A 21,762-nucleotide genomic window follows, 5' to 3' on the forward strand; every position below is an offset into this window, starting at 1 on the left:
ACACCCCAGTCCAAGTACCAGGTTTTTCCGGCACAAAAACGGAAAAATATGCTCAGGGTGTGCACACTTGTGCAACTCCGTTATGTTCTTTGTTTTTACATTTCTGCTTAGATGTACAGGTTATATGTCACAGTAACGGTTCAAAAACATTTTGAAGTGATTTATCTTGCTGTAATTTTTGACATCACAAAAAGAACTGACATTTGAACAGGGTGTGTAGACTTTTTATATTCATTCTTATGACGTCAACACTATGTCCGTAAGTGTCCAAAGTGGCCTGGACAAACTACAATAGAGGCATGTGAATTGCATATCATGTCACAAATGAAAATATGATCAAATCAATACAATTTAACTTTTATTTTGAAAGAGAAGGCTTCGAAAAAGCGTCCGTTTGATAACGTTTTCAGCTTCTCGGTCCCAACTAATGTCGGGCCGTCATAAAAATAGATGTCAGGGATTTTGACAAAAGTGCCGCGGTTTTCGCTTTGCATGACAGTAACTACGGCAACGTTTTGCATGCCATTAATTGTGAATTCCTCACCCCTAAATCTTTTTTTTTTTTTTTTTGGTTTTGTTTTTTCATTCTCAGTTTGGTTTATTTGAAATGGGCATCGTCGGCGGCTTCATTGTCTCCTCTGCCCAGATAAGAAGTCTTATTATGAGCTTCCTTGGAAATTTACAAGGGCCGCGGTATGAGAGCCATTAAAATTCAAGGTCTTTTCCAATGTTATTGCGAGACAAAGTTCCTCTTCGCCACCTGACCGCGGACACAAATTCAAAATCCAGTGACTCTCCGCTTGGGAACATTTTATTTGATGGTTCAGATGAAGGATAACCCCATGAACACTCATAAGGATTGAAATCTGATTATCTATTTTCAGATTAGATTTCCCTTTGTTGTGTGAAATATGACTTGTGATTTTTTTTTTACATGTCGCCACGTATCTGGGTGCTTTGATAGTGTTCTAAGAATTTTTTTTCCAGTTCTTTTTCCTTTCAAACACTTGTATATATATATATTTTTTTCTGTATCACGTTGGTAAGGAGATGCGGTTAAATTTTATTTGTATTAATTATAAATTGTGTCCAGCGTTTGTACGTCAGTCGGAAAAATTTTGCCATATTGTAAATCAATAGTGACCTCTCCTGGTGAAGTTGTGACATCACACGCTGCAAACTTTGCGATATCCCACTGAATTCATTAATTTGTGGATTGTATCAATTTTTGCAATTGGAACAACATTTGAATATTTTGAGAAGCAAAAAATTTTTAGGATTTTTCCCCAGCATATTAATATATGTATAATAACAATGAAAATATAGAGTGTAGTGAAATGTAACTTAATAGTATGACACTACAATTATTTACTCTTGCAATTATGGTGAAATTTAAAAAATGATATGGTCGCTTTCATAAAAAAATTAGGAAGGTAAATAAAGCACACTTTAATAAACTGTGAACCGTGCGCCAATTGCATTCATTCATTCATATCCATTCATATATTTCCATAATCTTCTATGTCATGGGGTGACTGTTATGCTGTGACATTTTTGCACGACAGACATCGTATTTTGCTGAAAATATTATCACTCTATCTATCTATGCGTGGGTTTTCTCCGGGCACTCCGGTTTCCTCCCACATCCCAAAAACATGGAACATTTAATTGGACACTAAATTGCCCCGAGGTGTGATTGTGAGTGTGCTTGTTTGTCTCCATGTGCCCTGCGATTGACTGGCGACCAGTTCAGGGTGTCCCCCGCCTCCTCCCCATTGACAGCTGGGATAGGCTCCAGCACTTCTGCGACCCTTGTGAGGATAAGCGGCTAAGAAAATGGATGAATTGATTGATTGATTGATTGATTAATTAATAATTTTTTTGATCCCGCGGGTGTCAGTGATGAGCAACACACTAATCCTGGGCTAGTTAGTGGAAAAGGGGCGACAGACGACAGAAGTGCCCTCGATTTTTCTGACAAATTTCAACAACGCACTTTACGTTTTGCGGGTTCACTGCATCAGCTGTTTGTATTCTTTTATTGTTTGTATATCGCACGTTGTTCGCTGTATTGTGTGATTTTGCCGCGATTCTTTTTCCAAGCAGACTGTCGCCGCTGACTCACGTGGCAATAATCATGAGCCAGGAGGAAGGAAGTGCTTAAAGTCATCATGCGCTAAGATTGTAAGCATTTCACACGTAAGGAAAGAAGTACAAAGTGCAATGCGCCTTTTTGCTGAGTCTAAATCGGTGAAGCTACTCACCTGCGCCTCTTTGGTAAACATTGTTAGCCAATTGAATAGAGCCTTTCACTGCTAGTTTGAATGAATTGTAATCATAATAAAGTAATTTGGGTACAGGAAGGATAGACTTTTAATTGCTTTATTGAGCACACGGTAACAAAATACAGTAAACAAAAGCATGCTGTATTCCTCATGCCTCAAATGATGCCATCTTTCTGCACACACAGCAGACGGGCTTAAATTTGGAGATTTTTTTGCTCCTGTTTTTGAACGAAAATCGGTACTCGAACTCCTCCGAAAAAAAAAAAAACGAAATGGCACATTGCCGCGGCCAGACCAGCTGATCCACGATGCGCTTTGTTGTGAATTCCCACACCGCCGAAAAAACCCGTGAATAACATACTGTGTGCACGGCGCAAGCAGTTGACCCACCCACGACGTAATTCTGCACTTTTGTTAATTAAAAAAAAAAGTTTACAAGGCTGGGGTCCGAGTCGCAACAGATACAGCAATGCACTCCCAGCCTAGCGTCCTCTACTATTAAAGCATACATTTTAAGCAAGAAATAAATATATTTCTTGAATTATTTTATTGTATAAAGTATTTAAACTGTACATGTATTTCTACTATGCACTTAATTATCAGGAAAAGCTTAAAAAATGCTTTAAAAAGCCCAATTTTTTTTAGGCTTGGAACGCATTATTTCTTTTTCCATTCATTGTAGTGGGAAACATCGACTCGGTTTTCGAACAAATCATTACTCAAACCATTTTCTGGATTGTGGTCGAGAACCGAGGCATCGCTGCACGTAGAAATGTCACAATTACTATAGCGTACAATGTGTGGATGCCAACCTCATGTGACTAAAACTAATAACGGCACCTCAGATGTATTAATGTTGGTAATACACTGTATGCACTAAGATTTCAAATATATAAACCCTACCAAAAAAAGCTTGGTCGATACTCTGCAGATTCCATATATTGCGGGGGAGGTCTGGAGAACAAACGTTCACGATAAACGAGCGGTTTCTGGCATAAAATATTTACAGAATTGTGAGCCGTGCGCTCACTTTTGTGAGCGACTGCATCGGTGATTTGCTCTTTATTGAGTTTACATTCTTTGATGAGTTGTAGTTGAATGACAGGGGGCTCACACAACTCTCATCCAACCCGGGTTTAACAAAATTAGGTGGATGGAGAGAAAGAAAGAAGAAAGAAAGAAAGACAAAGAGACAACACTCTGATAGCGCTCATGAATCTTCGGTATCTCTGCAGGCACACGGGTCTTGATGAGACCATTACAGAGTGAGCAAGACAGATTCAGGAGCACCAGGAGACCAAAGCGTGAACAAAATGAGATTCAAGTCGCGGGGTTATTACAAAATAATACTCATCATAAAATAGCAAAGTTAAACAGGAAGACAAACATAACTGCGCTCACGTTTACCCTAAAAACAAAGAACCGGCAACATGACTGGAAGACTCAAGTCGATTATGTGACTAGATAATCTGTGACGTTATTCTTGTAATCGTTTGGGAGGAACGCAGCGCCCAATCGAGGTCACAACTGAGTCATTTTAAAAATGCGACTGCATCATCGCGACAATCTTTGACATTTAAAGTGCAGTCTTTATTTCAGAGGGCAAATAAGCCAAGTAGTCACATTCAAGAGAGCCCGCTTCCAGTTCTCGTTCCAGAGCTAAGGAGAAATCGAATGTGGACATGGCCTCGGAGTGGACGAAATAAATTAGGATGTTCCATTTTAACGGTTTCAGTTCGGACGCAATCAGCTTTGTGAGATGAGGCAAAGATGAAGACCCCCCACCCGAGTTTGCGACGCTGATTGTGGGTCAAGCACAAGACCGCAGGCGTGTGCGTCACATGGGTTCATCAATCAGGTGAATGGCTGAACACTTGACTTCCCTGCCCGCTCGCCACTTCCTCCATCATTCTTTCATCATTTTCTTGAATTTCTCACAAGTGGATGGATCACATACACGAGTGCTGTTTTGGTTTCATTTGTACTTAGCGCTGTAATCTTTCACCTCGGCGGTAGGGTGGGCAACCGGTTAGAGCAGTGGTCTCAAACTCAGTTCACCTTGGGGGCCACTTCGGGCTCATTCTAGCTGAGGCTGGGCAATTTAATTGAGAAATAAAAAAAAAAAACAAAAAACATCTTTTTATTGTTTTTTTTTTTTTTTTTTAGCACAAAATAAGATAAGCAAGGAAGCTGGTGTAAAGAAGTCGTGTGCAAAACCACTCATGAAACTCTCCATGGCAACACCAATGTAACTTTTCAATGAAAAATGTTTCTCTGCTTACATCAAACCTGGTCGTTGTCACGCCCGCGAGTGCCACAACCCCACCGTGATTGGTAGGCCCGTCCGCTCCGCGCACAACACTGTAAAAGTGCCATTCAAATAAAACTTCAGGGCCGCAGCATCATTTAATTTTCACAGTAAGGTGGGGGCCACAAAATATCATCTCGGGGGGGGGGCGCAATTGGCCCGCGGGCCGTGGGTTTGAGACCCCTGGGTTAGCGGGTCTGCCTCGCAGCTCCGAGGACCGGGGTTCAAATGTGGAGTTCACATGGTCTCCCTGTGCCTGGGTGGGTTTACTCTGAGCAGTCCGTTTTCCTCCTACATCCCAAAAACATTCATGAATTGGAGACTCTAAATTGACAGTAGGTGCGGTCGTGAGTGTGAATGGTTGGTTGTTTGTCTGTGCCATGAGATTGGCAGGCAACCGGTTTAGGGTGTACCCCGCCTCCTGCCCAAAGATAGCTGGGATTGGCTGCCTTGTGAGGATAAGCGGCTTAGAAAAATGGATAGATGGATCTTTCACCTGTGAACTTGTAATCATACAGAGATTTAAAAGTAGTCATCAATCAGGTTTTTGGAGGGGGGCTATTTGAAGACATTTTTTTTTAAATTGTGGTTTGTATTTGGTCGTTTTTACCTCCGCTCAAAAATAGCAGTAAATATGAAATTATTCCCCACCTTTCACTTGATATTTTTCTTAAATCTGATCCATGTGCGATCACATTCAGGTCGGTACAGTAAGGATCCATTCATTTATGCATTCGACTAAATGTTGAATTCCGTTCGGTTCTTCGCGTCCCCTCAGGGCAGCACTTGTGCAGCCTTCAGCTAGCAGCCATCCATGAAATGAGAAAATATATAATGCATTTGATTATGTTCTCTTTAGATGGTTCGGGCTCGTCTGGCAAATATCAGCCCACCTCCGCCAAACCTTGACGCGATGCAAGGACATATAGTTGCGAGTTTTATTTACAGTGTCAACCATCTCTGTTTGTCTCTCTGTAACACCAATGAACAAAATATGCTTTACATTCTTTATTCACAATTCCAATATGACGTTTCATCTTAGATAAATGCTCATTTTGCACTGGCTTGAGTTGTACAGGTTATTGGTCACATTAAATGCATCAAAAAGTTCAGAAATTATTTATCTTGGTCTCATTTTTTAATGTTATGAAAAAAACTGGCTGTGCACCTTTCCGACCCGTCAATCACTCGTACAATAATAGTCAATCAGATAGCCGCATTGTCTTAACCCTTGGCTTGACACGCCCCTCTCGCCACATTTTCCCACAAGCAATGCTGGTTGTCAGTAGCGTGCGCTTGGAAAAGTTAATGTTACGAAGGAAATGGTCCCCAGATGCGCTTGGGGAACGTGCAATTCTGATGAAAGATATCCTGCTAGCTTACAAATTTCCCGGTTGATTAATTTTCCAAAGCCTTAAACACAGTTGACAAAGTGTCCACAATGGATTAACGCACGTACAACTAAATGTGGACAATATCAACAAACACAAGGCTGTATGTTCGAAGGTAAGTGAGGAAGAAGTACCTTCTCTGAGATGGATTGGATTATTATCAGCGCTTCCGTGTACATATCCTTGCGTGAAATAGATGAGACCTCTCTGTAGAACTCTCTTAGTCAAGTCTGACGTATTTGGCAAAAAAAACATACCCCAATATTATCTGGAATACGCGATAGAGAATCGGCTTCAAACCTGTTCTGTTCAGTCGCCATTTTGGACGCTTGTGGGACATGGCAATTGTAGCTAAGGGGGCGGAGTTTAAGATCACCAGTCGGAAATGTCCATTGGACCAGCGGTGTGTGGACTTTTGCATCCACAGTATGGAGACAGAAAACCATTTATACTCATATACACAATATTCCCTGCAGCGAAGTCAGGCCAGTGTAGCAAGATCCTGTTGTTGACACCTTTAAACATTCGAATAGATTATCACCCCCCCAAAAAATCATTTCTGCTACTAAATCTGTCAGATTGCTATTGTCTGAGTTGTAATTTTTCGATGTTTTTGATATCAGCTTGATCGGCTTCTGTTCTACAATGTTAAATCTGCTTCTGCATTGCGACGCAATTGGGAAATGATTAAGCACGTCATGCATTGTGAACTGTTTCATATTCGTTAGGCCGTGTCGCAATTTCTACTCGCGCTGTCCCGTGTGTCGCATTTGCTGGCAGGCAGGCAGGCCCCTGATGATGATGTCAATTAGCCCGCTGTGGGTGTTGATGGCTGCTTTATTTTCTTCTTCTTTTTTTTTTAACATACAGTGCACGGGTGTTAATACTTTCATCACCGACACAAGAGACGACGGTGATGTGACAAAAGATATGTGCTGGGACCGCGGCGGGAAGAAAACAGTAATACGTGACCTTCTCCGTGAAATCTCGTCAGTGAGACGAGGCGAAGCTGATAATTGAGCGATAGCGGACAATAGACGCTGAACTTTAGCCAGGTCTGTCTCACTCAGTTGTCGTGGTCAAACTTCAATTTGGAAATGTCGGGGGGGGGAGATATCCGTCCATTTTCTCTGCCGCTTATCCTCACGAGGGTCGCCGGGAGCGCTGGAGCCCATTTCAGCTGTCAACGGGCAGGAGGCGGGGTACACCCTGAACCGGTCGCCATGCCAATCGCAGGGCGCATAGAGGCAAACAGTCGTACTCACAATCACACCTACGGGCAATTTAGAGTGTTCAATTAATGTTGGATGTTTTTGGGGATGTGCGAGAAAAACGGAGTGCCCGGAGAAAACCCACGCAGGCTCGGGGAGAACATGCAAACTCCATACAGCCGAGGCCGGGATTGAACCCGGTCCTTAGAACTGTGAGGCCAACGCTTTACCGCCCTCAAACACAAAGATGTAAAAATTAAAAAAATTGTCAAGAATCAACAAGTTTGTGAAGTGGAACTAAATTTATTGGATATTTTATATTTTTTCAACAAATAAAAAGACTGAAAAGTGGGGCGTGCAATATTATTCGGCCCCTTTATTTTCATATTTTCAGTGCAGCAAACTCACTCCAGAAGTTCAGTGTGGGTGTTGTCAGTTTTCAGGTTTTTATTTGTTAAAAAAAGTTTAAAATATCCAATACATTTTGTTCCACTTCACGATTGTGTCCCACTTGTTGATGATTCTTGACACAAAAAAAAAAATTATTTTATATCTTTATGTTTGAAGCCTGAAATGTGGCGAAAGGTTGCAAAGTTCAAGGGGGCCGAATACTTATCTATATATATATACACACATATATATGTGCAGTTTATATATATATATATGTGTGTGTGTGTGTGTGTGTGTGTGAGTGTGTGTGTTTCTTTTGTCTATGTTGGAAATCATAAAAATATGGAGCAATCAATTAGGTGATGGGTTATAGGAGATTGGAGTGATATAAAACCAAACAACGGTGTCACAGTAGCTACGCCCAGGTCATGTTTCACATTGAAGATGATGAATGGAACAAAAATAAATCAAACTTTTGGCAATAATTGCAAAAGCAAGAAGGGTTCATTTTTCAATAAAATAGAAATCGGTAGTACAGTAGTCAATGTATGGGCACAATTTCAGTTTTGGTTCAAGAATGGAAAAACCAAAATAGATTGTGAAGTTAAGACAAATAATACGCTATATGGCAGCAAAGCACACATTCATTAGACGGAGTGGGGATGTTGTGCAGTACAGTACAAAGTAAACGGGACCAAATTATGCAGTCCAAATGGCATTTATAAATACATTTTATATTTACAGTCGAACCACAGTCAGATGTGCAGTGTAAAGTTTCTTTAGTGGAGTGATTCTAAACAGGTGGGTCGTGAGCTAAATTGGGTTACTGAACCATTTTGGGTATTTCGCAAAGATTTTGTAAAAAAATTTTGTGCATTCTATTCTTATTTAGATTTTTTCCACTTTATTACAGAGGTACAACAAGTCCCCAAATGGAATACACAACGTAAGCCATGTGAAATTTGGCTGCCTTGTGCTTTAGACACTTGTTTACTCTGTAAACAAACACAGTGCAGCTAAGCCTGTGAGTAGCAAAAATCATAGCGAGCAACGTGCGTTTAAAAAAAAAAAAAATCAATTTTTTTTTTTTTACATCCAAACTTCAGCCAGCGCGTGTGAGGTCATGCTCGCATCAGTCGACACTAAACTTCTGTTCCTCTCCCATTGACGGACATATTCACACAAAAGAAATTGTGCAACAACAGGAAATAAAACTAAACCGCAATGTAAAGGGAACTGGCATACTTTAAATCGAACATATTTATTGTTTGATTGAATAAATATCCATCCATCCATTTTCTTTGCCGCTTATCCTCACGAGGGTCACATAATTGATCTATTTCTTTATGTCTATCTTTATCTTTGATTTTTCTTTGATTGTTTTGTTTTGCATTTTATGAGCATCACTTTTGTCACAGGTGTGAAAATGCAAATTCTGAAGTTTGCAAAAAGATTTTTAGCAACGACGGTACACGTTCGTTTTTGTTTTAAGTTACAAAATGATTGACAGCAACACGTGATTAAATGGATGCCGCCTGCTGTGTTCTGTTTTGCCAACAATTATCCAGCTTATAATATATTTTTTTAAATATAGTTTATATTAACATCAAGGTACAAGTGTTACAGTAGCCGTGATATTATCGTCATCATCATTATCATCATGGAGCAGCCTAAATAGAGGCGAAGGGTGTCCTGGGCGGCGGAACAATAATAATAATAATAATAATAATAATAATGAACGATTTATAAAGGAATGTTTGTTCTATTCTCCAGTGGATTGTTTTAATTCGGGGCGGGGAAATGAATAATGAATCAGTTGTGCGCGACTGTTTGCGATCTATGCGCTGCGGTTCTACGAGCAGCCAGTCGTGCCTAGGCAACGGCGTGAACGCGCACGTCAGCCTGGCTCGCCGCAGAGCTTCAGCCGCCTCGGCTCGCACGATTCATCGCGGGGATGGTGCCGACAGCGAGAGGCGACGGACGGCCGCTTTTGCTCGCCTAAATGGATGACACGGTCAAGTGAAATTACATTCTTACGGCTGGCCTCGAAGCGAAGCCGACCGTCTGTGGAGCGAGACGACGTCGGGAACGTTTTTCATTATTGTTTTTTTTTTTTTTTAAACTGATGGAATTCCCGGTTGCTGCTACATGGAGAAATCGACAGGGTGGACTCCCTATAAATAATTAAAAAGACGGCATCTGCTATTGCCGCCCCCCCCCCTCCCAAAAAATAAAATAAAGTGAAATTAGAACGAAACATGCATCTGCACCAAGTGTTGACGGGAGCCGTGAACCCCGGGGATTGCTGCTACTCCGTTGGAAGCGTGAATGACGTTCCGTTCACGGTGAGTTTATATTTTGATATTATTTGACTGCCAATTGAGGCTAACTAGTGACGAGCTCAGTGAGTGGGTAGCTAGCTAGCCTCAAACCATCTGGACGGGAGACGAGCTAGCTCGCTAAAGCTAACCGGCTAGGAAGCTAGCAAACTGCCGCACCGCCCGAATCCCAAACACTCGAGACTTGTCCGCCTGTCCTCGTTGTCAACCCGCCCTGCATTGCATAAAAAAAACAAAAAACAAAACAAAAAAACAACATTTTTATTAGCTGCCCTTTGCACCTCGATAGCAGAACTTGTCAATTTCCGCTGTTTTTTTTTAATGCACCGAATGTAACGCCTGTCACTCAATGACCTTTAGCAGCATCATTTCACGTTACAATTACTGCAAGGGAATCCCTTTGCTCATCCATTAAAGTCACTGGCAAACACGGCGCGATAAATTGTTATGAATGTGACCGTGCGCATTACGAGGGGGTGCTGTGCGATCGACGTGAAAGGCATTCTCGTGTTTGCTTGTACAAGTTGCTTAGCTCGTAACCATTATGCGTTAAATCCCCCTCACGGATCATTAGCTCACTGTCATCCCAGCATCAGCCGTGACGTAGACAGCCTTATATGGACACGCGCTGCAGGCCTCTTGGAAATAATGCCAAATTTATCTTAATGCTTGTGAAAACCGCACCATGTTTTATGTCACATGCAAGCAGTGCCAAGACAAGAAGGATAATGGAGCCCGGACCTTTGAAAGGCAAAAAAACAAAACAAAGAATGACAAACAACACTATTGTTTGTTCAATTATTGACTAAAATAGAAATGAATGTGAATAGCAACATAAGAAGATTCCTTATAGATGACAGTTTGCCAAAAGGATGAGTGTGCTTGGCCACTTTAACCTGAGCACAATGCAACAAGAATTTTGGAAACTGGGTGAGGTTTTTTGTTTGTCAGGAAAAAAAGGCCTTTTGAGGCAAGTTTTTGTGTGACATCACCTGCCCATAATGCACCAGGACAATACCATTATTAGTAAGTGTCTTTCGGCTTGTCCCATTAGGGGTCGCCACAGCGTGACATCTCAGACGAACGCTCATATTTGTTTGGCACAGTTTTTACGCCGGATGCCCTTCCTGACGTGACCCCTCTTGGGGAGTAGACCAAATACTATCGCCACTGAGATATGGGGCCTGAAGGACAATACCGTTATTAATTAATGAAAATAAATGGACAAGACCAAAGTCATACAAACTGAAATTGCGAGGGGGTCCTCCAAATGGGAGTCTCAAAAGATCATCGCCTTTCCTATAAATTCCACTTAATGGAACATTATTTATAAGAAGACCAGTGTGGCCTATAGAATAGGTCATATGCTTTGAGTATGCAATAGTTTTTGGATGAATTTAGTATTTTGGACCTGTTGAGATTCACAGGCTCATGCCATGTGTTTGAGAAAATTCCACTAAGATGGCGGATTTACTTAAAATAAAAAAGCCTCTTCGTAGGGGACCCCAACGTGTAATGAGGGTTTTTTTTTCCAGATGTGTTGTTGATATATAGACCAATATCCGCTGTATCTCAGGGCCCCCTATACTATCCACCAGCCAGGAACCGCTAGTAAGTGGTGGAGTCACGACATGTTGCAGTGTCATTGTTTTGTCACTGATATCAGACAGTGTCAGCCATCTCTCGGGAGTCGGGTCCCCTTGTGGCTCGGGGTTACTTTCCCTGTTATATTATCTTTATATAGGAGGTTGGACATCAGGCGTTTTTACCTGGTGGCAAAGTGCAGAGTTTCCTCGGTACGTGGCATGAATGATGATTTTTTGTTTGTTTTTTTTTTGCTATCTTATACCAAATTTTTAAATGTGTAAAGTGTCAATTGAAAAGATCTTACGTGAGATACTTTGCCTGCGAGGGAGAGGAGCCTGCCTCTGGCTGTAGTTTACATTTAAACAGGTACATTGATTAAAAAAAAATAATAATAAAGGTAGTAGAAATTCAGACATAATGTGTTCATTGAGAGACTGGCGAATTACAGTTAATTGACTTTTCTATTGCTCAGTCAGTATTGCATTTTATGTAGCACATGAATACGCTGTCTTACAGTTGCTGTCACAATGGCAAATAGTGTGGAATAGTCCACTCTTAATCCCTTCCAATTATCTTACACATTTACCTCAAGCGGGCCATTTGAAATAAACCAAAAAGAGACGAGTGGAACGCAAAATGGTTTTGTTTAGCTCGTTTGTAAAATAAATGATAATGGTGGTGATAGTATTGATTTTTTTTTTTTCCAATGATTTCCACTGAGACAGCATCATCTAAATCTTCAGTTTTTCTTGGCAGCCTTTTGTTAAGCTCTCTCCGTCAATGCCTGATTTGTAGGTTTTATTTAACTTTCTCTTTTCACATTTCGTGGCAGAAGCCGCATTGCAGGGGCTTTAGTCGACAGTTTAGAAGCATTTTGCACAACGACTGCTTCTAAGGTGTTGTGACAGTTGTCCTAATAAAGTTTAAGGCCGGTGCAGTCGCTGCCAAATTTATACTTCTTCATTTTGTATGCCTTTTATTGCACACATTGGCTGCTGCTTGTAGTTTGTTGGGGTATTTTATTTTAGCCTCATTTTTTAGACTCATTCCCGTTTGAGCTTCAAAATATAGAAGACTTGTCCTCTCCATGTTGACCCCAGATGGAGGCCGTGAATGCATGCGAGCTTTGCTCTGAGGCTCGGATCCGGTCAACAATGTCGGAGCCTAGCTAGCTCTGAAGCCAAAGTCGTGCGTGTTGCCCCAAGGCCCAAGTTTATGCACTTGGTGTTTTCCCTCTGTGTCCAAGAGGACGTTTGAAGAACACTAGACAATATGTGCACTGTTTTCACTCACTTGGGCCAGACCCCTGGAAAACACATGCAACAAACGCAAGCATAAAACTTTTTTTATTTCTGACTAAAATGTGTTTGTCCTAACCTGCAATCACGACTCAAATAACTTGAAACTGATAAGACAGGAATTTGCTTAAATCCATATTGACATGCCACAATGCTTCAGGGACGGTGCTCTCGTGACTGTGATTTTTTTTTTTTTTTTTTTTGTTAAAAGGTTTGCCTTTTCTGTGTGTACAAAAAAAAAGAACATTGTATCTGTTGGTACTTTGAAACATGCAAACAAGATCATATGTTCCGGGGTTGCTTGTTTAAATCCAGCACAGGATGACTTGAACCCATCCTGGGTAAAAAGAAGTCTCAAGACTGCCAAGTCTTACAATGTATTAACAATGAACGAAGGTTCGTGTTACTGTAATAATGCACTGCTAGAGAAGCATGGATGAAAACAAGATGGCAGGCGTAGATTACGATGACCAAATGACATATGTTAGAAAATTTCTAGGCCTGGTATCATAAAATATCTAGAGAACTATAGAGTTTATTGTGAGAAAAGCGGCGAGAGTGTTGGTAAGACAAATCGTGGCTGCTTTACCATCCCGAGCATCTGACAGTTCCTGGCCTAGAAGAACATCGCTGTGCTGTTGCAACCTTCCCACTCATCCGACCTGGATCCATGTAGGAGATCATTTGTAAGGCATGAATAACATCAAGATGGTCGTGATGACAAATTTGGAAAGGATCTCGAAGACGGATGAAAGCTACATGACAGCCTGGCAGAAAGTGCATTAGACTTTAGGGGGGTTATTTCCAATCGTAAAATTCTTAGTTTCAATTTTAAAAACATCTTTGCGGACACCAGCCCGACAACCTTTCTGACATATAACATATTTGCTTGTTGTTTAGAGAGCGCAGTGGTCACTGTCATTGCCGTGGCAATTTGCTTTCAAGAGAGATAGATGGAAGTTCTGAAGCAATGGGCTTGCTTTTCACTTTGAACAATTATACTTTATCCCCAGAGTTAGTTAATGATATACTGTAGAGGTTGCCCTTGCCGGCAGAGGTTAAATTGTAAATGTTTGGACAAAATTGGAATTAGTTAGAGCACAGTATGGTGTTGTTTGAAACTGAATGTGCACAGTAGTCCGTCACACTGCTGACAGAATTCATACCGCAGATACGAAGCATAAGGCCGATTACATCCTAACAATACGTTGTGTGGTCAAAGTAGATCTCTGGGATATAGGCTGTCTAAATAATCGAGTTCTCTTTTAGCCAAAAATGTTTCATTTTGGGATTAAAAATATTGCCCGCTCAGGCTTTTGACTGCTGCAGCCAAGATTGTGCAAAAATATGATGGGAGCAGCTGCAGCAGCAGCAGCACATCATGTCTGCATGATTGAGTTAGGCACTGGGAATAGGAGGCATCGGATGGAAGAACTACTGAAGGGATCTCTTTCACTCACTCTCTTCCTCTTATCTACTCTCATTGTCACAGTGCATGACTATGTTCATACATGTTTTAAAAAAAATGGATTCCTCTTCCTTGTGTGTGTGAGTTTGTGTGAGTTTATTCAGAATTGCCATTAAAAGATGCTTTTTGGAAAGATAGATAGATAGATAGATAGATAGATAGATAGATCGATCTCATTGGTAATTTAAAAATGCTCCAATGACAAAGCGATCTGTCCTCCAGGAAACTAGAATGGTGTCTGTTGTGAAACCACACTGGAGTTTCCCAGAATTGAGCAAGGCCAAACATTTCAAGTGGAGCCCATTAGAAATTGCCATTTTTGAGACATTTTCTGTTTTGTGATTTTCACATGCATGTTTGAGTGGAATTGATGTTACTTCTGTGCTCATCCTACAAACAATTTGCGTCTATAGTACTGCAATCCAAAAGGTCAATACCCATCCAGGGAGTCTGCCACATTCTTGGTGCAAACACTGACAAGGTGGAACGTTGCATTAAACAGTTCAGTCGAAGTAAAACTGACAGTGCCTGTGTGCTGATTTGCATCAGCTCAAAAAGTCAACCACCTCCCCAATTCTATTTAAGTTATTTTAATAAATCCATCCGTGCAGTCAATTTAAGTAAGCAATCTTTCCAAATACTGTCGATATTATACATGCATTCATTCACATTTTAGCAACAGCGTTTGGTCACATCCCACTAATCCCACTAATCCCACCAGGTCTAGCATATGTTTTCAAGTCCAAAGAATGCAAAGTACAAACCATAACCAGCCAACCGTCTATACTGAATAAAAGTCGTACATTTTTCCAGGAGCAATGCTGTGATGACAAAGTATAACCCAAATGTCACTCAGGCAGTGCAGTGCAGGGTTCTGCTAAGCCTGCGTTGTGAACACAAAAAAAAAGAGAGAATTACGCTTCTCTACGTCCATCTGTTCATTAGTTTACAGGCTATTTCCGGCTGTATGGAAGATGACAGACGGCATGTGATTCTGCAACGTGGACAGTTCCATTGATCATTGTAATTAATTAATATAGTGACTCAAACATTGAAAATAGATCAATCCAGATCTTCACCAAAATGTCCTGGGTTAATCCTCGGCCGTTGTACCCCTGAGCAAAGTTTTGTTCATATCCGTTTATTGTATTTTTTTAGCACAAACATGCTGATTTTTATTAGTTCAATTTCTTGTTTTATATTATAGTGTATTTCCTGTCAAAATGACTTGTATGAATAAGATAATCAACACAACACGACCATCCTAAGAAACCAATTGACACCATTCTGTATGCTGTCATTAGAGCAAAGCAAATTCATATGTAGAGCACATTTCATACACAAGGTAACTAAATGCACTTTAGATGATTAAAAGCATTCAAATACGTGAAAAAACATTTGAAAAGTACAATTAAAATAGATTTTAGTGAAAGCATTATCACTGAAAAGTGGAAGTACTAGTAAAATGCATTTGGAAACACTCAGACTTGGGACTGACGTCACCTCTGATGGCAACTTATTCCAATTTTTTTTTTTGCAGCATAATAGCTAAATGCTACTTCACCATGTTTGCTTTGGCCCTGCACTCCATTATTAAACCTGAGTCTGTCAATCTCAGAGCCTAACTGGGTTTGTATTCCATTAGGATTTCTTTCATGTATTCAAGACCTAATCTATTTCGTGATTTATAGACCATTAGCAGAAATTTTAAGATATATTCTAAAACTAACTGGAAGCCAGTGTAAATACTTAAAAATTGGAGCTATGTGTTCTGATCGCTTTGTTCTGGTCACAACACGAACAGCAGCATTCTGAATGAGCTGCAGCTGTTTAATGCTTTTTTTGGGGGGGAACTGAGTTAGAAGACCATTACAATAGACACGTCTATTTTAGATAAAAGCATGGATGAGCTTCTCCTGGTCTGCGTGAAACATGCAAGCCTTCACTGTAGATATGTTTTTCAGATGGTAAAAGGCAGTTTTATTCATTGATTTGACATGAATGTTGAAAGTTAGGTTGGAATCTATCACAACACCAAGGTTTCGGACTTGGTCTTTCCTTTTTAAAGATAATGAGTCCAGGTATTGACGAATAGCAATCGTTTTTTCTTTATTGCCAAAAACAAATATCTCGGTTTCGTTGTGGTTTAGTTGAAGGACGTTTTGTCTCACCCAGTTATTTATCTACTTATTTATCTACACCGGCAGAACACATCAATTGATCTATAGTCATCTGGAGACACTGCTACATTTAAGTGTGTGTCATCTGCATAACTATGATAGTCAAAGAGTACTGTGATAATAACGGTTCTTTCCATTATCTTGTAATGCTGATCGCCACAGTGTACCGTCAGCACTAAATTTGATACCAGAGGTGATAAGTGGTCTATTTTTACGCTCCTCCTTATTGATCTAAATATTACAAAACAAGTAGACCGTTATCAACGGCGGCTATGTTTCTAAATGTATATTTTGTCACCATTAACCATCATACCATACACTAGTATTATGCTCCCATGACTAAAAAACAGTCCCTGTTTGTACACCTTTAGCTCAGCACTTTGTTTATGTATGAGACTAACTAGTTCATGTAGCTGATGAAAGAGAAACAGGATACACAACCCAAATGAACAAAGAGGTGATGAGAGACTCCATATCATAATGGCATGTTTACTATTCTGCAGCTAGCTCTAAATGACTCGCTCTCATTGAGAATGAAAGGGACTCTCCATCACATACACAGCAGCCTCAGACAGTGCGTGACGGTGACCGCTTTTTAATTCGAAGTCGTAATGTGCTGCAGCAGATGTAGCGGGGGACTAGTAAAGCGCAGACTGCATTTTCCCTTTCACTCGCCTCTCACATTCAGCGTGCAAAGAGTCCTCTTGCTTCAACCGTCGGCGGCGTAACCGCCACGATTAGTTTGTTTTAGAGTGGTGGCTGTAAAGCGTCCCCATTGTGTGACTCAGTGGTTCCCAGCCTCTCCTCCTGTTCTCCTGAATAATGAAAGACACGAGCTGCCGTTCTGAATCGCTTGTTGCTCTGAGGCCAGTGTACCCTGCTGTCAAATTCGAACACAAATATGACCGTTGAGGTTTAGCCAATAGCAGGTTTCTTCTGTTATGACCTAGACCTAGACTCATTATTCTTTTATTTTTCCCCTAATGAGGATGATGATGATAATGCTTTTTTTGTGTGTGTTCAAGTCAAAGCAATAAAAGTATCACTTTAACTCCAAATGATTTAAAGCTCGTTAGGTTTAATTCATTGAGTCTTTTTCTGCTTGCGTTCGAAATTCCCTATTTTGATGGTGGTTCTTGAATGAACCTTTTGCACAGTGAACATGAAATTGAAACAAGGTTTCTTGTTCTCTCCTGGTGTACAGTTGCTATTTATAGCCCACGTAGTCTCCTTTGCGGTTACAATCTGCCTGTATTTCCTCAAAGTTATTGTTCTTTTTGTCTATTGTCTTCTTCTTGTTCTTTCGGCTTGTCCTGTTAGGGGTCGCCACAACGTGTCATCTTTTTCCATCTAAGCCTATCTCGTGCATCCTCCTCTCTCGCACCCACTGTCCTCATGTCCTCCCTCACAACATCCATCAACCTTTTCTTTGGTCTTCCTCCCGCTCTTTTACCTCTAAAATCCTTTAATGTCTTACTGTTTGTTAAATTCAAAATATTGCTGGCCATATTTTTTTGCCAATGTGTGACATTGTCAGTTTGTGCTTGTTTTATTGAGGCTAAAATTCGATAAGCATCATCTGAAGGTAACTCTAAATAGAGTATTTACTGTAAGTAACGTGGGTTCATTGTTGTCTCCATGGTGTTGATGCTTTATGGTCCTCCCCATTTTAAGGGCTTTACTTTTGTATTGTATATTGTGTATAGAAACCATTCAATTTTCTGCACCTACAATTATTTATTATTTGCTTGTATTTAAAAAACAAGAGGCTCATTTTAATTACGGACCTTTTCATTTTCAGGCCTACGGCTCAGGTTGCGATGTGGTGATCTTAGCTAGTGACTTCGAGTGTGTGCAGATAATCCCAGGAGCTCAGAATGGGAACATTCAAGTGGGCTGCGTGGAGTGCTCCCATCAGCTTGGCAGGGTAAGTGTTGACCTCACGCACACTCAGATTAATTCCCTCCTCCACAGTTTTTGTTTTTTATTTTATTTATTTTTTTTGGCTTTGTCTGCAGTCATTCTGTTCTAGAACCACATTACAATTCTAAAGTGTCTAAGTAGTTAATGGCCTTTGCATGTTTAACTTTGTTGGCTGAGATTCATGTGAAAATGTGGCCAGTTCTTAAAAGGCAACAGATGGAAGAGGACAGGGAATGAAAAGAAAAAAAAAATGACTGAAAGTTACTGTTGCTCTTCTTTATTATTGTTGTTATTATTATTACAGTATACACCCTTGATACATAGAGGGATCATTTTGTGAAACTTTAATATACTGCCACACATAGCATTGTACTGATTTTCCTCATTTTGTCTTTGTTGTGTGTGTTTGTGACTTTTTGGAAACAGATGATTTTTACGATAATTCATAATGGCTTTAAATTACGCTTATTTGTAGATTGCCGCCTCCTACGGAAACACAGTCTGCATCTTTGAACCTCTCTCTACCAACCCGAATAAACGTCACAAGGTAGGAATATCAATAATTGTCGAGTGAAAAGTAGTTGTTTATAGAAAAATCTAATATGATGAATAGTAGTAGCTAATAACAATGCATGGTGTGTGTTGCTCTCCTGTCACTAACAGCAACTTAACTATCAGTGGCAAAAGACAGGGCAGTTCTTCCTTGATGCCATCACCTACAACCTGGCCTGGGACCCACAGGGTATGCCTTTGCATTCTGTGTGATTAAATCAGCCCGTTAATGTTTTTATTCCCCTCAAACATGGGACTAAAATAATCTTTTCCATATACCGCTTGTACCTCCTTAGCCCCTTCGTTTGGCCTGAAGAACATTTGAAATTGTGTATTATCTAACCCCCATAATACACACGGTGTTCTATGGTGTTTAGTAATCCACTTGGGCCACGAGACGTCACCTAGCGCCGTTGTTTTCTCAGGGAACCGTATCCTAGCAGCAACCGAGCGGCTCCAGCTGTGGGCCCCGCCGCTGGCAGACGCACTAATCGAGGAGGAGGATGGCCAGGCTACTGAGGACAAGCCCCATCCCGTTCTTAATGACTGGAGTTGTGTCTGGCAGTGCAAGTGGGTCTTGCTCATGCATATTTGATGGGGAAAATGTACCCTTTCTTCATTGTGATTTGTAGAAAACCTCAAATCTAGTTGGAATTTTTAAAAACATGGGAAAATTCTAATTATTATTATTCTTGTTTTCAATGTAGCCCAAATATCATAACATGCCCCACATTTGCAAAATGCGTCAAATTGATCCCGTGTTCTCTGGTAATCATATGATTTTTGAATTTACGTTGAAAGCATTCATTTTCATCTGATGACAAACTTGCACAATTGGTAAAACCCCCCGTAACAGGGAAGTGAAAGTACCAAAAAGAACACATCTTTGCAAATTGCCAGCTGATGTGGATGTTGTGAATGAGCCGTCTTTCCTGCTAACGCAAGTGTTTGTGCCCGCCCCCCCCCCACAGGACTGCTGCATCTGTGCATATTGCCAAGTGGTCCCCCGATGGAGAGTACTTCGCAACAGTTGGGAAGGTGGGACAATAACGTGACTTTGCAGAACAAAAGGAAACAATTTTGAATAACTAAAATTTTTGTGTTGTTCATGTTTATGAAGGATGACTGTTTGCTCAAAGTGTGGTATCCCACCACGGGCTGGCGTTCTGCAGTGGTAGTCCAGGACCCCTCAGATAAAAAACCCTCCTCTGTTCACTTCTCATTTGTTTACCTCGCGCATCCCCGCTCGGTCACAGGTATATCCTGGAGAAAGACAAGCAAGTACATGCCAAAGTAAGAAAATCACATTAAGAAAATGAAGAACTGTAATTCCTAATTATTAAGTGGATTCTTCATTTTTCTTGTAGGGGTTCCGTGAGCAATGTTTTGCTGACATCCTGTGAGGATGGGGTGTGTAGGCTGTGGTCTGAGACCCTCCTTCCTGAGGACAGCTTGCTTGGGGGGCAAATATCTGAGAACACGCACTCTTTTAGCTCCAGTTTGCCAGGCTTGGCAGGCAATAAGGATAAAATCCAGCATGCTTTGGAGGTAACAAAATAGAACAGACAGAAAGAATTTATTGAAAGGTTTTTTTTTTTTTATATGCAGCCGAAATTGCAATCTTTGCTATTTTATAATATTTTGCTTTGTTTAAACAGTCTATTCACCACCTGAAGCATTTGCGTCGGGGAAGACGACGATCATCTGCTTTGGTAGCTCACAGTGAGCTGCTCCCCTCTCAGCTTGGCACACAGGATCCGCACACTCACCGCCACATTGCTCATCATGCCAACGCCTTGTGTCACTTCCACATCTCAGCCAGTATTAATCCCAACACAGGTAGCGTTAAATCCGTTTATAGGTCTGTTAGTTACAGCATGTTCTGTTCTCACTTGTATTGTTTGGTTTTTTTTTTTTTTTGTTTGTTTTTGTTTTTGGGTGGGGGGACTCAATGATTGATGCTTCTCTGCTTCCTTTTTATTTCTTGTTTTCACTCTCAGACATCCCATCAATGCTGGCAGACTCTGCACTCTTCAACGCAGATGATGGCAGCGGGGCGGGAGGATTTGTGGTTCACTGGCTCAATAACAAAGACCTAAGCTTCACCTGCTCCATGGATCTTTTCATGCTACAGCTCCGCAAGTTCTCTGAACAGCAGCTAGACCATCCAACAGAAGACCCCCTGGACCCTGAAGGATCCCCTTTGAAGTTCGACTATGGTATGACCTCGGTCTAGTGGACATCCTCTTAAGACACTAATTCAATTCAATGCATGTTTAGCTCGAGCAGATGACTGAGCACATTTTCTTTGGCTTTTTAGACCTCGATGAGATGTCTGAAAAAGCCTCATCTGAGCTTGGAGAGGAAGGTGAGCCAGTGGAGCAGGGAAGCACGAAGGCATCCTCACCAGGATCCAGCTCCAGCTTGCCTTTACCCTCAATGCTGCTCGAGAGAAAGCTGGAGATTTTAATCACAGAGTGGAATAAGAGTCCTGACATGTTGTTCACAATCCACCCGACTGATGGCTCTTTCCTTGTTTGGCATGTAAAGTACTTGGATGAATTCAACCAGGGCATCTTCAGACAGGTTCAGGTAATCGCAGCATCAAATGATAAGACGAAAACATTGCAGTGTCCTGCTTGTTTTGTCACACATAAGTTTTCCCCCCAAGTTTTAGCCTGCCTGCTTTAAGTAATGATTTCTGCACCACAAGCTCATTGAGGCATACACTCACCGGTGATTATAGTGCATTACTTTGCCTCTCTTGTGAAGTTAAGTAAGGCAACCAAATTATTGTTGTCACTTCTCAGTATGTCTCATATTAGAAATA

The 21,762-nt window shown here is 40.9% G+C and overlaps 1 protein-coding gene across 1 annotated transcript in view; it reads left to right on the plus strand.

Moving 5' to 3' along the window:
- Positions 1-9,416: 9,416 nt before the first annotated feature.
- The window catches only part of dmxl2 (Dmx-like 2), a 42,174-nt gene continuing 29,828 nt past the window's right edge, over positions 9,417-21,762 (plus strand). Inside the window, exons 1-11 of the mRNA XM_061813792.1 lie at positions 9,417-9,930; positions 18,259-18,384; positions 18,856-18,927; positions 19,044-19,122; positions 19,358-19,502; positions 19,904-19,970; positions 20,053-20,225; positions 20,300-20,480; positions 20,591-20,771; positions 20,933-21,151; positions 21,253-21,524. Coding sequence (XP_061669776.1) covers positions 9,844-9,930; positions 18,259-18,384; positions 18,856-18,927; positions 19,044-19,122; positions 19,358-19,502; positions 19,904-19,970; positions 20,053-20,225; positions 20,300-20,480; positions 20,591-20,771; positions 20,933-21,151; positions 21,253-21,524 — 1,602 coding nt within the window. The 5' untranslated portion in view covers positions 9,417-9,843. The remainder of the gene's footprint in view (positions 9,931-18,258; positions 18,385-18,855; positions 18,928-19,043; positions 19,123-19,357; positions 19,503-19,903; positions 19,971-20,052; positions 20,226-20,299; positions 20,481-20,590; positions 20,772-20,932; positions 21,152-21,252; positions 21,525-21,762) is intronic.

The sequence above is a fragment of the Syngnathoides biaculeatus genome, chromosome 3 (genome assembly GCF_019802595.1).
Source record: "Syngnathoides biaculeatus isolate LvHL_M chromosome 3, ASM1980259v1, whole genome shotgun sequence".
Classification (NCBI taxonomy): domain Eukaryota; kingdom Metazoa; phylum Chordata; class Actinopteri; order Syngnathiformes; family Syngnathidae; genus Syngnathoides; species Syngnathoides biaculeatus.